Source organism: Psittacula echo, assembly GCF_963264785.1.
Source record: "Psittacula echo genome assembly, chromosome: 4".
NCBI classification, from domain to species: Eukaryota; Metazoa; Chordata; class Aves; order Psittaciformes; family Psittacidae; genus Psittacula; species Psittacula echo.
In genome coordinates this window covers 109,471,886-109,486,769 of record NC_137738.1, presented here as the reverse complement: position 1 = coordinate 109,486,769, position 14,884 = coordinate 109,471,886, and the positions used below count along the sequence as shown (strand labels likewise).

The 14,884-nt window shown below is 47.3% G+C and overlaps 2 protein-coding genes across 6 annotated transcripts in view; one reads left to right on the top strand and one right to left on the bottom strand.

Moving 5' to 3' along the window:
* NRBP1 (nuclear receptor binding protein 1) overlaps positions 1 to 586 on the bottom strand; it is a 42,067-nt gene extending 41,481 nt beyond the window's left edge. For 4 of the 5 annotated variants that reach the window (XM_080614584.1, XM_080614586.1, XM_080614585.1 and 1 more), the window contains exons 1-2: positions 495 to 586; positions 40 to 259 (exon numbers count right to left, since the gene is read on the bottom strand). In XM_080614584.1, coding sequence (XP_080470710.1) covers positions 40 to 243 — 204 coding nt within the window. In that variant the 5' untranslated portion in view covers positions 244 to 259; positions 495 to 586. Of the gene's footprint in view, positions 1 to 39; positions 260 to 494 lie in introns of those variants that run through there. The other variant, XM_080614589.1, reaches the window with a different exon arrangement.
* Positions 587 to 1,157: 571 nt separating this feature from the next.
* Positions 1,158 to 14,884, top strand: part of PPM1G (protein phosphatase, Mg2+/Mn2+ dependent 1G) — a 28,737-nt gene continuing 15,010 nt past the window's right edge. The window contains exons 1-2 of the mRNA XM_080616661.1: positions 1,158 to 1,656; positions 6,514 to 6,583. Of these exons, the coding sequence (XP_080472787.1) occupies positions 1,537 to 1,656; positions 6,514 to 6,583 (190 nt within the window). The 5' untranslated portion in view covers positions 1,158 to 1,536. The remainder of the gene's footprint in view (positions 1,657 to 6,513; positions 6,584 to 14,884) is intronic.

Genomic DNA, 14,884 nt, shown 5'->3' with positions numbered 1-14,884 from the left:
CCAGCGGTCCAGCCCTGGGACCCGGCCCCCAGCACTCACCTCCTCGCGCCGCTTCTGCCAGCGGCCGCACGGCGACTCCTCGAGGATCTCGGACTCGTCCTCACTTTCCTCTTCCTCCTCCTCCGGGGGCGCCGCGGAAGTCACCGGCGCAGATACTGAAGTCATTCCCGGGCCAGACGACGCGGACTCCGGCTTCGAGTCGGAGCCACTGCTCGGCACCTGCTTGGACTCGCCCTCCGACATGCTGCAGTCGTACAACCTGCGAGCCAGAGGAGAGGACCATGAGGCGAGGCGAGGCGGCGCGGCTCTGGGACCAGGCCAAGCCCGCCAGGCCGGACCGGGCCGCGCCTGCCAGGCCTGTCAGGCAGAGCCGCGCCCCGGGCCTGCTGCCGGAGCCCGACCGAGCCGGCTCAAGCCCGAAGCAGAGAGCGGATGAGAAACGGTGCGCGGAAAGCACAAAGACTCAGCAGAAAAAGCCAGGGCCGCGCACTTACCGGGCTTGCCCGGCACCTCCCGGTCCCCAAGCGCGTCGCTACTCTGCCGATGGGCCGCCGCCGCCAACCGCCGCGCTGCGTAACGCGCCGTCCGGGGCGGAGCCTCCCACCCGACAGCCAATCAGAGCCCGGGAGCGTGCCGTCAGCCTCCGCGAATTGGCCAGGGGGCGGAGCTCCAGGGTACCTAATACGCTAGAGGGCGCCCGCGCACACACGGCGAGAAAGCCGTGGGGCGGGACGACTTGGCTGAGGACGATTAGCCAATGAGAGCCCAAGAGACGGGCCGTCAACCTCCGCTAATTGGTCAGTGGGAGGGGCTGAATTTATATAAGGCGGCTGCAGCCCGCGCCCCCTCCCCCCCCCCGCGTCTGTCAGTGTCTGTAGGGTCGCGGGGTGCTGGCTGTTGAGCGAGATCTAGGTACCCGCGGCGGGGGTTCGCCGCCTCAGCCGGGTGGCTGAGCGTGGGGCCGCCACAGGTCGCGGTGGTACCGCCAGTCCCGAGTCCCCTGTTCCCTTTCCCGGCTACACGACGAGCGTGTTTCCCGAATGGCTATCGGAGTGCTACTGGGCCGGCCCGGCTGAAGGGGGAGCTGAGAGAGCTGCTGGGCTGCTAGCAGCCAGAGCCGGGCTGGGCCCCTGAACCACTGGAGGGAGGGAGGAGCGCGGGCGGCGGCCGAGCCCTGCGGGGCTGAGTCTGCGGAGCGGAGGGTCACGCTAGCCGGAGGCTCGTCTCTATGGTAGGCGCTTCCGGCCGCGCGGGCTGAGCGCCGTTTCGTCCTCCCTTCCCTTGGCGACTCCCACAGGCCCCGCTTCCGGCCGCGCGACTTCCGCCCGGCGGCCCGCGGGAGAGAGGTTCCGCCGCCCTCGCGCCCTGCTGCCCGCGTTGGGCCGCTCGCGCCATCCGCTGCCGCCCGGGAACGGTCCGGTCGCGCGTGGCCCGCCTGCCGCCGTTCCCCTCCCCCCCACCGAACCCACACCCTCCCCCCTCAGTGCAGGGCCGCCGCGCCGGGGGGCTGCGCCCGCCCCGCCGGTGGAGGCCGCCATGGGCGCGTACCTGTCGCAGCCCAACACGGTGAAGAGCTCTGGGGACGGGGCCGGGCTCGGGCCGCGCCCGCTTCACTTCGGCTTCAGCGCAATGCAGGGCTGGCGCGTCTCCATGGAGGTGAGCAGGGCACTCGAAGCTGTGGCTCTGAGCATGGCGGGGAGGCTTTCTGCTGCCCCGGACCTTTCCCGGTGTCCGGCGCCCACCGAGGGGACGGCGGGTGAGGGGAGGGGGGCGGTCGGTCCCTCCCGTGGTGCCCGCGCTGTCGGGGCGGGGCTGCCTGTTCCCGTGCCACCGCGGCCCGTGGGTTGCCGCTTGTCTTTGCTCCCACTGGTTTCCCGTCGGGGTTCTCCCGACACATACAGCCCAGAGAAATCCCGGTAGGAATAAAGGCTTGGGCTAAAATGGGAGGAGGAGAGGACAGTTTAGCCGTTGGGATGAAGCACTGAATGAAAGCAAGTGAGAAATCCTTATGCGAAATCACTGCTTTTCTTTCCAGGCAGTGCCAGTCTCTATCCTGTTTCCCTGGGTTTATTGTCATTTTTTCCTAGGCAAACTTACTGGATGAATTCTCGTTGCTGCTCTCGGCCTCCTGTAGCCAGTCCTGGCTTTACTTTCCTATCAGCCTGGGAAAATGAATTATCTTGGGATACATTCCTGGCTGTGGGAGCCAGGTGTTGGCCTTGGGTTCTCCCGGTGAGGGAGTCTGTTGGAATACTTTGTAAAGCTGTTGGACAAGGGCGATTTCGAGCTGTTGGGGATACTCTGCCTGGCCAGCAGTTCCTTGTGCTTTGAATTTAACACCTTCTGTGAGTACTGTTAATTTCCCCTTCCAGGCAGCCAGCAAACAGGGTAAATTAAGGGTTAATATTGGTCCCTGCAGCGGCCCCCCCCCTCGGGCTACATCTTCTCTGAACACAGTAAAGGAGCTGCCTTGTTTGTAGGCCTTTGGCCACTTGTGAGAGGTTGTCTCATTCAGACAATTTCTTGCAAATATGTTTTTATGAGCCATACTGTCAGATACTTTACTGCTGCTGAAGTGCTACAACCATCTTACTGGTGGCAGAACGGTGACCAGGTGTTTTTTTCTCTCAGTGTGCATCAGATTTCAGTGAACCCATGTGCTTGGTAGAATAGGCAGGAGGATTGGTGCTTCTCCTCTGAAGATCCGCTCAGAGTAGTCTATGCTGACCGTGACTTGTCAGTGTCTCAGTTGGTCTATCCTGGTGACCCCTGGAGGGGTGAAATGTGGCACAGAGACATTCCTGGAACACTGAGGTGATGCACAATGTAATCTCTGTGAGGCGATTAGTTCATATGTAAGAGGCTGAGTGCAGGCACTGTTCTGGCATCCATAGTGCACAGAGGCTGAAAGTAGTTTAAGGAGATAGGAATGAGGGAGAACAGTGTTGCCCCTATTTATAATGCTGGTGGGCTAAAGTAACCTTTCCACAGGTGGGGCATTGGCTCATCATTTCAGTCACCTCAGGTCTGTTCTTGCTGCTGTTGACCTTTATGGAAATTGGATGAGGTCCAGAGCTTGCAGCTGTGTTTTCTGCACTAGCCAATATCTTCAGCTTATCTCCCTATTGGCAGGGGCAATACTGAGGCCATTGATGTAGACCTGGCTTAACTGTGTTATCACAAGAAATGAGGAGATAGCAGGAGCACTTGTGTTGCAAGCTGAACCTGCTGCAGATTGCTTCTGGGACTGTGATGGAAGAGAAGTGTGTTGTTTCACACACCACTGAGCAGAAATTCTGTTGTATTTTCTTGCATTCCAGTGCTGTGTGTTCTTCTCTGTGTCTTGTCTTGGTTTGTATTTTTTCTAAGTGTTTAATTGTACTTTTGCAATTAAAGCTTGGGAATAACTTTAAGCAAATGTTTACACTTAAGGCGCTAGTTATGTATTATGTTAGGGAAGCCACTCAGAGTGTGTGCATTTTGGGGTAGCAGAAATTTGTGTAAAGGAGTTGTCTGTTGCCTTTAGCTTACATTTAGGAGCCCACAAGTGAGGTAGATACATGGGGCTCCGAAGAAGTGCTATAATAAAAATCCATTCTTAGTCCGGAGAAGTTGCTTTGTAAGGAAATGTTTTGGGCAGATGAGGGACCCAAAGGATAAGGATACCCAAAAAATAACGTTAGGTACTAAGAGCGAATAAGAAAAGGGGAAAAGCTGAAGATGGCTTTATGGCTCTGGGATACAATGAAAGGTGCAGGAGGCACTTTGGAAGTAGGTGGATGGGGCCTCTGAGCTTTTTGGTGTTGTTTTGATTGTAGCTCCAAGGTGAGACGACTCCCGTGTGCAGCTTCATTTCACTCCTGAAACCTCACATAAAAAAGAGCAAGAATTTGGTTCAAAATCTGGAGATTTGCCAAATTAACTCTCAGTTTTATCTTGCTTGCTAATTTCAACTGAATTTGGTAGTTTATGTTTCAAACCTACTGTTTTTCAGTACTGCTGTAGTAACCACTGAGGTGGCTGGAGGAGACCTAGAATCTGGCTCTGGGAACTCTTCCTTGATCTGAATAGCACAAGATCCGGGTTAGTTGGACAACACTTGGTGCAGTGAGCTTACCAGGCTTGGAAGCAGGGATGGAGATGTGTAACTGAGCCTCTTGTTTTGGCAGCACAAGGTGGTCTTTGTGGTCCCTTGGGCACTCTGTCGTAGTGTTACAAATGCCAAGGAACTGGTGTGCAGCCTGTTCTGTGGAGCGACAAGCACTCATGCTCATGTAGAGAAAGCCCTGTGCTCAGTGTGGGAGCTGAACCATCTCCTACCAACACATGCTGCCCTTGTTTGTTTGCCCTCCTTCCGTTTAGTGCCACAGATGAGGGTCAGGAAAAGTTGCTCTCAGTGTTCTGCAGATGGAGTAGAGACCATTTTTGCTGTCAGTACTGGGTTTCCTCCCCAGCAGCATTTGCATTACTTGCTCTAATTAAACTGCTGTTTAGCCACCTGGGGCTTATCCCAGTTACTTTGTTGTGGTTTTGCTGTCTCACTAGCTTCTGTAAACGCTCTGAAAAGTGCGCATAACGTTGCTGGCTCTTTGTTTATACTTACTCCATTCACTATCTCCAGTTAGCTCTCTGGTTAAATTTCCTACGTTATAATTCAGAGTAATTTTTTTTCATTTTGAGCTAAGATCGCAATTTGCCTGTTCAGATGCTGTTTTCATGGTGTCAGGAGTTTCATTGCACTAAGTACTGCATACACCCAGATCCTCTCTTTTTTCCTGTTCTTGATAGAAATTGCAGGGGGATGGAGTTCTCTTCTGACAAGACTGGGGGGCGAAGAGCTCTTGTCCAAGAAGTCTTACAGTAAAAAAGTAGAAGAGCTCAACAGTTACTTGGCTGTGTAGGTGTGTGGGTGTATAGGAATTTTGGGTTATGGCTGGCAATATAGACACATCCAAATCTCTGAGCCAACTGTTTTGGAGTAAGCACAATGTTTTGGGACAGCTGTAGCACATTTAACTTCAAGGTGATGAACTGGAACCACAGCAAAGAGACTATATCATGTTGTTTAAAGAATCACGTGATTGTTGTTGAACAAAAGCATGTGGGGTGTGGTCATGCTGTAAGTTGGTAGGTTAGAGCTTGATCTTCAAGGAATATTAGATTAGTTGGGCAGGGGGAGGGCTTAAGAGAAAGATTAATCCATCTATCAGTTTGAGGTTTTGCATTGGAATAGCCAAGTTTGGTTTGCTTACCCAAAGGGTGAGAGAGGTCAGACAGCTGGCTGTAACATCTGGTCGTGCCCTCTTCAAAGTTTGCTGTTCCTGAGAGACCCTGCGAAGAAAAAGGTTGCTCAGTGTATATAGCTTATATGTTGTTATTGGTCTGTGTAGTTTGTGAGCACGCACAAGGAAAGGATGATGCAGCTCGACATTTAAGCCCAAAATGCCCCTGGGAGATATGCCTTCCTTGTCGTTTGCCCCCAGAGATTCTCAGAGTTTCTGGACAGTTGCCAGAATGAAGACATATGTCTTATCTTAGGAAGTGATACCTGGGTTTGTACTTTGGCTTTTGCACCGTTAGTTCAGTAGTTGCTCATTCTTTGCTTCACTGCTTTTAAAAGACACTTGAGAGAGGCCAGGCTTTTTGCCTTGCTTGTCAGGTAGCTGTGTCTGAGGGCCAGCAGTGCCTTCCTGGACCATCCCACATGGCAAGAAGAGCAGGAATCCCAAGAGGAGGTTTTCCAGCCAAATTGTTTGTTCTCTCTGGATGTGGTAGTCCTGCAAGACACTTTCATCTGCTGTTCAGATAGACAACTGGTTCTGTGACCATATTCACCAGGACAAGCAAAGCTGCATTTGATTGAAGGCGTGAGATCAGGAGGCTTCATATTTGTCCTTCTGGCTTTTCAGTTTGCATGGCTCTTGTTTGGCAAGAACTGGGGAAGAGAGCATCTGTGGGAGTGACCAGGGTCCACAGGTGACCCTGAGACAGTTGCATTTGTCTTGGGGGTGGGGGGAAGTAGCCAGTGTATTAGTACCAGTATAACTTGTATTTCTGTAGTTATGCTTGGCTAGACAGCCCTCAGCATAGGTACCAGTTTGAGCAACAGAGCACAGCTTGTTGCCTCACTTTCATTAATGACTGTGAGCTGCTTCAGTAACAGAAGCCTCACAAGGACTGCAAGCAGAGGGATTTGATTCTAGGTTCAGCTTGGCCACCTCTAGGCTGTACTGAGGACCTGAAGGGGTTTCCGGTATAATGTCATGGTGATAAGGTTGGGTAACTGTTCTAGCACAGAGAACACCATGACATTAAAGATCCATGCCCCCTCTTTGAAGATGAGTGCTCACCAGGTAAGCTTTTGAGAATGTGAGAGGAGGCCTTCTTGCTGTTCTTGCTCTCCCTCCAGGTTTGAGAATCCCTTTGTGCTCATAGCCTCCCTGCTCCTTTCTCCCACTTCTCTGCAGGGTCTAATGCAACCATGTAATTCCAGGCTTTTGCTCTCTCTTTCAGGATGCACACAACTGCATACCCGAGCTGGACAGTGAAACAGCTATGTTCTCAGTCTATGATGGACACGGAGGTAACTGAATCTACTATGTGCTCTCCTGAGTCCTTCAGTGTGGCTCTTCTAGGCTGCCTAGTGGCTGCTGGGCAGGCATCTATCATTAGAAATCCTGCTCCTTCTTGGGAAATCATTTTCTTTGATAAATATAATTGACTAAGGTTTTGAAAGTTTCTTAGGTGTTCTAGAAGGAAGGTCATGGGTTGATACGAAATTGAAATGAGATTTGCATTCTGTCTTCTAAAACTGTTAAGAATGTTTTCTTGGTGGATAACTAGACAGGATAGTCACAGAATAGTGGTGGTAAGAAAAACTACATGAGATTGGACCAGAGGTCTGACTCTAGTCAGTATGTTCTGGTGGTTAACAGTACTGGTTGCCCAAGGAAACAGTGAAGGAAAAGAAAAGGCAGATCCATTCTCTGACATACCTTTCCAGCTTCCATTCTCCACATAAGAGCTAGAGGTTGCAGCCATTTGATCTTATGGGCACTCTCGAGTCTTCTTGATGAACTAACTATTAATGAACTTGTCTAATTGCATTTTAAACCAGGTTTATATGGTGATTATTTGCATAGGATGTTTGAATAGAACTTTGTTATTTGCAAAAAGACTTTGATCTAAATCTGCTGCCTGATGAGCTCGCTGCAGTATCCCCACACTTAGGAGAAATCAGTGAATGATCGCTCCGTTAGCACTTTTCACTTTCATAATTTTGGACTTCATGCCCTTTCTTACAGTCAGAAGAGTCTCAGACTTGTCTCTGGTCATACAGCTGAATCTCTGCTATTAAAAACCAGCAGCACCCATTTTCTGGCCCTGATGTCAATTGGCACAGTCTGGCCACACTAATGCTGTTCAGCTGTCTTAGTGTTTAGCATAGTGTGGCTGTATCCAAACTGGCTGTTGGTCCTTGGTTCCTACTAGATCCTGGACTGTGTCCAGGAATTAGGGAGAGTGATAACTAGCTTATGCCAAAATTGCATCATGGATTGTTCTAGTAGTTTTTAGCATAGGTAATGAAATGCTTGGGCCACGGAACTCAGTAGGCTACTGGTGTTGGACATAGACACAGGTTCTAAACATTGTATTGTACCACAGCTGTGGTTGTATCTGTCTTTTTTTTTGGACACAGTCTAGCTCTGTACCATGCTTTTAGTTAGGCTGAATAGAACTGCCTATACCCTTTAAGTTACAGATATATCATGAATTTATTGTGGCATAAGTGTTTTCCGCTTTGTTCTCAGTTCCTTTCCTAACAATTCTATATTAGCTATTTTGACACAAATAAACTGTAAGGTGATATTTTTAGAACTCTGTCCCTAGTTTCTTCCAGATCTTTCCTTAAGTGGTAATAGATGGTTTTGAGTCCATCCGGTGTGCATATGGAGGTTGTGTTTTCTTCTTTTCTCATCTTTGGCAGTGAGGAATTTCATCTGTCGATATTATGTAAAAGCACAAGATCCTGCTGTAAAATTTTGCAGATTATTTTAGTTTTGATCCATTGCTTATGTCTGATGGATTTTCAAGATTATTTTTGTAGATCTTGAACAACAGAAGTTTTCAAGGAACACCCCGGGGGGCCATCCTCCATTTTGAAAACTCTGCTTCCTTTCCTATACCACCTCAGTATGTAAAATGTTGATGATTTATTTGAAAGCTTTTTGAAAATCTGTATGGAGTAGATCAACTAAACTGCCTGTTTCCTCCTCCTCATTGACTATGTAAAAACACAGTGACCAGTTTGTGACATTCTCTGCTGTATGTTTAACGCCTGCCCAACACACCATATGTATCCATGTATCTGCTAATTCTGTTTATTACTATTTCTACTGCTTGATATGTTCACGTACCAGCTAAGTTGGTCTGTAGTATTGTGAACTCAGTTTCCACCACTCTGAGAATTTAAAATTTCTTTTGTATGATATGTATGTCTTTTATTTCTCTGATAATGGAGCAGATTCACGTGGAAGGTTACATAGCACAGTTCATAATTTCTCCCTTTCCTCTAGAACTGTTATCTCATTCTGCCAATATGTAAATAAGAGTTTAAGACCTTTTTTGCCATCATTCTTATTAAAAAGGTAGCTGCGTAGGTAGCTGACGAGGAGCTCTTCAAAAGATGTCATCTTGGTCTGAAGCACTTATATTTAATGTTTGAAAATTATTTTTCTCCTGAGCTTCATCTTAGAGCGTGCAAAGAGCTGGATGGAGCAACTGCTGATATCCTGCAGATTATCTTTAGGAACATCAGGGTATTGAGTTGGTTCTGAAAGGCAAGAAGGACAAAGGAAAAATAATTTGGCCACTATTCAACTTAATGTTATTTCTTGTAGAAACTCAGAAACCGTTTATAAGCATCTAGCAGATAGAAAGATAAGGAGCATCTACCATAAACTGGTCAAGAATTAATAATATCAAACCAACCTGTTCTTCCTTAAGATTGGTGTGTTAGTTTCTCAGCTAACAGGAAGGTCTGTTCCATGTGTTGTATTTTAGAACAGATTAGTACCCACTATCACAGAAGAACTTCTACCTGAAAGTCAGTGTGGTTTCAGAGCTAATAGAAGTACCACAGACATGGTATTTGTTCTCAGACAACTGCAAGAGAAGTGTACAGAACAGAATAAGGGGCTCTATGTAACTTTCGTTGACCTCACCAAAGCTTTTGACACTGTGAGCAGAAAAGGCCTGTGGATGATCTCTTAACGATTAGGTTGTCCCCCCAGGTTCCTCGAAATGATTATTCTGTTACATGAGGATCAGCAAGGCCAAGTCAGATATGGCGATGCACTCTCTGAACCCTTCCCAATAACCAATGGTGTGAAGCAAGGTTGCGTTCTCTCACCAACTTTATTCACAATCTTCTTCAGCATGATGCTCCAAAGGGCTACGGTAGAGCTCAATGAACAAAATGGCATTTATATTCGATATCGTACCAATGGGAGCATATTCAATCTAAGGTGACTGAAGGCCCACACTAAGACCCTGAATTACCTTGTCCATGAACTGCTTTTTGCTGATGATGCCGCCCTTGTTGCCCACACAGAAGCAGCTTTGCAGCGCTTAACATCTTGCTTTGGGGAGGCGGCTGAGCTTTTTGGGCTGGAAGTCAGCTTGAAGAAGACAGAAGTTCTCTACCAACCCGCACCACAAGAAGATTATCGTCATCCCCACATTACCATTGGCGAGTCAGAGCTTAAGTCAGTTCAGCATTTCAGCTATCTGGGAAGCATTATTTCCTCGGATGCCATGATCGACAAAGATGGGCAACAGAATAGCAAAGGCATATAGAGCCTTCGGAAAACTCCTTAAAAGAGTCTGGTGCAATAAACACCTGAAGAAAAGTACAATGATTAGTGTCTATAGAGCCATTGTACTGTCTACTCTTTTATATGGGTCTGAATCACGGGTTATCTACCGCTGTCACCTGCGACTCCTCGAACGCTTCCATCAGCGCTGCCTCCGTACAATTCTAAACATCCATTGGACTGACTATGTGTCAAATGTTACTGTCCTTGAACAGGCAGGGGTCACCAGTATCGAGGCCTTATTGCTGCAATCACAGCTGTGCTGAGCAGGGCACATCTCTAGGATGAAGGATCACCGCCTCCCTAAGATTGTGTTTTACAGTGAACTCGCCACCGGCTGCCACAAGAGAAGTGCCCCAAAGAACAGATGTAAGGACTCCCTGAAACAATATCTCAGCCTTGGCCATACTGACTGCCACCAGTGGTCCACCTTGGCCTCCAATCAGGGGACTTGGAGACACACCGTACATAACGCCGTTGTCTCCTTTGAGAGCACATGTAGAATTAGTCTCGAGGAGAAAAGACATCATAGAAAGAATCACACCCCACCTATACCACCCAAGACCTTTCACTGTGCTTTTTGCAACCAGATTTGCCTATCCCACATTGGCCTTTTTAGTCATCAGTGTGCTTGTAGTAAGCGTAGGTAAAGCCCTTCCCAAATCTTCGTTTGCGAAATCAAGCCATGATGATGATTTTAGAAAGACTTTGGAAACTTTGTGACATGATATGTTGGGGTTTATTTTAAATACAATAGGAAAGATTGAAGATAGACATTAGGGAAAGGCATTAATCAGAATGGCAAAGCATTGACATGAGTTTCTAACTTGTATTTTCGGTTTTCTAACTTGTATTTTACATTTTCAGTGATGGGATTTCTACAGCTCTTACTGGACAAGCCTTATCAGGAATAATACAGATATAGTTGAATCTGACACTGAAGAACTTTTTTCCCATCCCTACATTTGTATGATTTTATTGATGCATTATTGAAACAATTTCTCAGGTCTGTCCCATGTAAAAGAAGGTTTTTTGTGTGAGAACCTCTCTCAGCTTTATTAGCTGCCAGTGAAGAAAAAAATGAAATTACCTTTTCTTTTATACCTTGCTCATTTATCAGCCTGAAACTCTTCAGTAAGTGTCCTGCTCCAAATGGGTTGGGAAGAGTTTTTATTAATGTGCTATTTGAAAAAAGGTTGGCTTTTTGTTGGCTGCTTTTTTTTGGTGGTTGTTGTTGTTTTGTTGGTTTGGGTTGGGTTTTTTATGGTTGTTTTGTATTTTCATATTTAGCTTTCAGTTTCACTCATCAGTTTTTCTTTAATGTTTTGCCCCCTTCCAGTTTTTGACAGATGCTGCTGATATTTTGCCTTCCCCAGTTTCCGTTTTACTTGCCCTCGCTTCCATGGCCCCAAATCTTGGAGAAGAACATATGGTTACTCTGCACCTCCAGTATGGTGTTTCTGATCAATCTCTGTTGCTATCTACACATGCTTTGTCCTTTTTAGCTGTTTCTTTTAATTTCATTTTCATAAGTGCCTTCATTGACATAGTTCCCCCTTTTCATATTATATATGAGGTCTGTATTATCATAGTGAGGTTTTCTTTTTGCTGCTGCCAGGGTGTTTAATATGAATACAGTGAGCCCTCATGTAATTATTTTTCCAGTCTGTAAGCAGAGGGATCGATGTCTCTTGCCCTATCTTGGTTGTTGCGCTACTTTGGGCTGGGATAGAGTTAATTTTTTTTTTCACAGGAGCTGGTAGGGGGCTGTGCTTTGGATTTGTGCTGAAAACAGTGTTGATAACACAGGGATGTTTTTGTTATTGCTGAGCAGTGCTTGCACAGCACCAAGGCCTTTTCTGCTTCTCATCCCACAAGCCAGTAGGCTGAGGGTGCACAAGCAGTGAAGAGGGGACACAGCCAGGACAGATGACCCCAGCTGACCAAAAGGATATTCCAGACCATATGGGGTCACGATCAGCATATAAAGCAGGGTGAAGAAGAAGGAAGGGGGAGATATTTGGAGTGATGGTGTTTGTCATCCCAAGTAACTTACACATGATGGAGCTCTGTTGTCCTGGAGATGGCTGAACAGCTGCCTGCAATGGGAAGTGGTGAATTAATTCCTTGTTTTGCTTTGCTTGCATGTACAGCTTCTGCTTTACCTGTCAAACTGTCTATCTCATGATTTTCCCGCTTTTCCAATTCTCATCCCCATCCCTCTGGGGGGAATGAGTGAGCGGCTGCATGATGCTTAGTTGCCACCTGGGGTTAATCCATGACAACTGTATATGTAAAAGATTGGTGGTTTTTTGCTTTTGCAGTTTGCTGTGCTCTGTAGTGATAAGTGATGTTTTGCCTGGGAGAACTGCTATTAAAACACCAATCTTGAGCTTAATCTGATAATTGGGCTATGTGCTGAAGCCATTACGGTACTTTGGGTACCATCTCAAGGAGACAATTAGCAATTATACCTCTTCCTCCAAGAGTTTTTTTTGGCGGAAATACAGAATGGTGCCCTTGCAACCTTCTTCTGTCGTGTTTTCTCCCTCATTACAGTAACTTCTCAGTATTTTGAACATGTTTGGGTAGCTAAAATACTTATATTGGTATTTCTTAGGAATATTGCTTTGGTTTTGTCTAAGGTTAACAAGCAATTTAGGAATATGACCCAGACTCCGTGGCATATGGTTGTATGTGGGAGAATATGGGCAGGTGTCTAGAGAACTTCTCACCTCCAGTGGTCTGGATCTTACAGAATCATAGAATAGTTAGGGTTGGAAAGGACCTTAAGATCATCTAGTTCCAACCCCCCTGCCATGGGCAGGGACACCTCACACTAAACCATGTCACCCAAGGCTCTGTCCAACCTGGCCTTGAACACCGCCAGGGATGGGGCATTCACAATCTCCCTGGGCAACCCATTCCAGTGCCTCACCACCCTCTCAGTAAAGAATTTCTTTCTTATATCCAATCTAAACTTCCCCTGTTTAAGTTTGAACCCATTGCCCCTTGTCCTGTCACTACAGTCCCTGATGAATAGTCCATCCCCAGCATCCCTATAGCCCCCCTTCAGATACTAGAAGGCTGCTATGAGGTCTTCAAGAAGAGCCTTCTCTTCTCCAGGCTGAACAGCCTCAACTTTCTCAGCCTATCTTTATACAGGAGGTCACTCTCAAACAAGTGCAGGATCCTGATGCAGAGATAGAATGTTAAAAAAAGTTGTGGGTATTCCAGAGAGGCACAATTTACCACGCTGTGCTAGGCCCTGGCCAGCATTTACCAATGTTACTTGATGTCATGCAGCACCCTCAAGAAGAGTGGGAAAAAATGCCAAAAGGCACTACGGCTAAACTAAACACTAAATCGGGCGCTCCTGGAGAAAAAAGGGAAGCAGAACTCTGCTCATTTAGTAAGGGATGAAGAATCTTCTACTGGGAGGGAGCAGAAGAAAATCAGATGAGGCAGCCTGTACTGCTGCAGAGCAGTCACAGGAGCAGGAGGAGGAAGAGGCTGAAATCATGACAGGAATCACCCTATTCCTAAGTGAGCTGGGAGATATGTAAAAAGATTTTAGCCATTAACCAGGTGAGCTAATTCTCAGGTGGTTACTCTGATGCTGGCTTGATGCCGATTGCACTAGAATTAGGAGATGAAGCTCCTGCATGTCTGCAGTATACTGATGACATCATTGTGTGGGGCAACACAGTAGGGGAAGTGTTTGAGAAGGAGAGAAGAATAATCGAGATCCTTTTGAAAGCTGCTTTTGCTATAAAATAAAATAAGGTCAAAGGACTTGCACAGGAAATCTAATTTTTAAGAATAAAATATCAAGATGGATGTTATCATATCCCAATGGATGTGATCAATAAAATAACAGCTATGTCTTCAGCAGCTAACAAAAAAGAAACACAGACAGATGGGAACAGCCTCATGCTTGCAGGGCCTTGTTCTCATTGGGGCCTTCAACCACCCTAATGTCTGTTTGAGGGACGGTACGGCCCAGCACAAGCAATCCAGGAGGTTCCTCAGTTGTGTGGAAGACAACTTCCTTCTGCAAGTAATAGAGGAGCCGACAAGGAGAGGTGCCATGCTTGACCTCGTGCTCACCAACAGGGAAGGGCTGGTTGGAAATGTGACGCTCCAGGGCAGCCTTGGTTGTAGCAATCATGAAATGGTCGAATTTGAGATCCTCAGGACAGTGAGAAGAGCGTGCAGCAAGCTCACTGCCCTGGACTTCAAGAGGGCAGACTTTGGCCTCTTCAGGAGCCTGCTTAGTAAGGTTCCATGGGATATAGCCCTAGAAGGCAGGGGGGCCCAACACTGTTGGTTGGTATTCAAGGATCACCTGCACCAAGCTCAGGAGTGTTGCATCCCAACTAGAAGGAAGTGCAGCAAGAGGGCCAGGAGACCTCCTTGGATGGATAAGGAGCTGCTCAGGAAAACTCAAAGGAAAAAAGAGGCTTATAGAAGGTGGAAGCGGGGACAGGTGGCCTGGGAAGAATACAGGGATGTTGTCTGGGAAGCTAGGGACCAGGTTAGGAAAGCTAAGGCCCAGTTAGAATTAAACTTGGCTAGGATGTGAAAGGTAACAGGAAGGGATTTTATAGGTACATAGCAAATAAAAGACAGACTAGGGACAACGTGGGCCCTCTCCAGAAGCTCTCAGGAGAACTGGCTAACCTGGATTTGGAGAAGGCTGAGGTTCTTAATGACTTCTTTGCCTCAGTCTTCACTGGCAAAGGCTCTGACCACACCACCCAAGTCTTGGAAGGTAGACACAGGGACTGTGAGAATGAAGACTTAGGCCCCTGTAGGAGAGGATCTGGTTCGAGACCATCTTAAAAACCTAGATGTGCACAAGCCCGTGGGACCTGATGAAATCCATCCGCGGGTCCTGAAGGAGCTGGCAAATGAAGTTGCTAAGCCACTGGCCATCATAGTTGAAAAATCATGGCAGTCAGGTGAAGTTCCCGATGACTGGAAAAAGAGAATTACAACCCCCATTT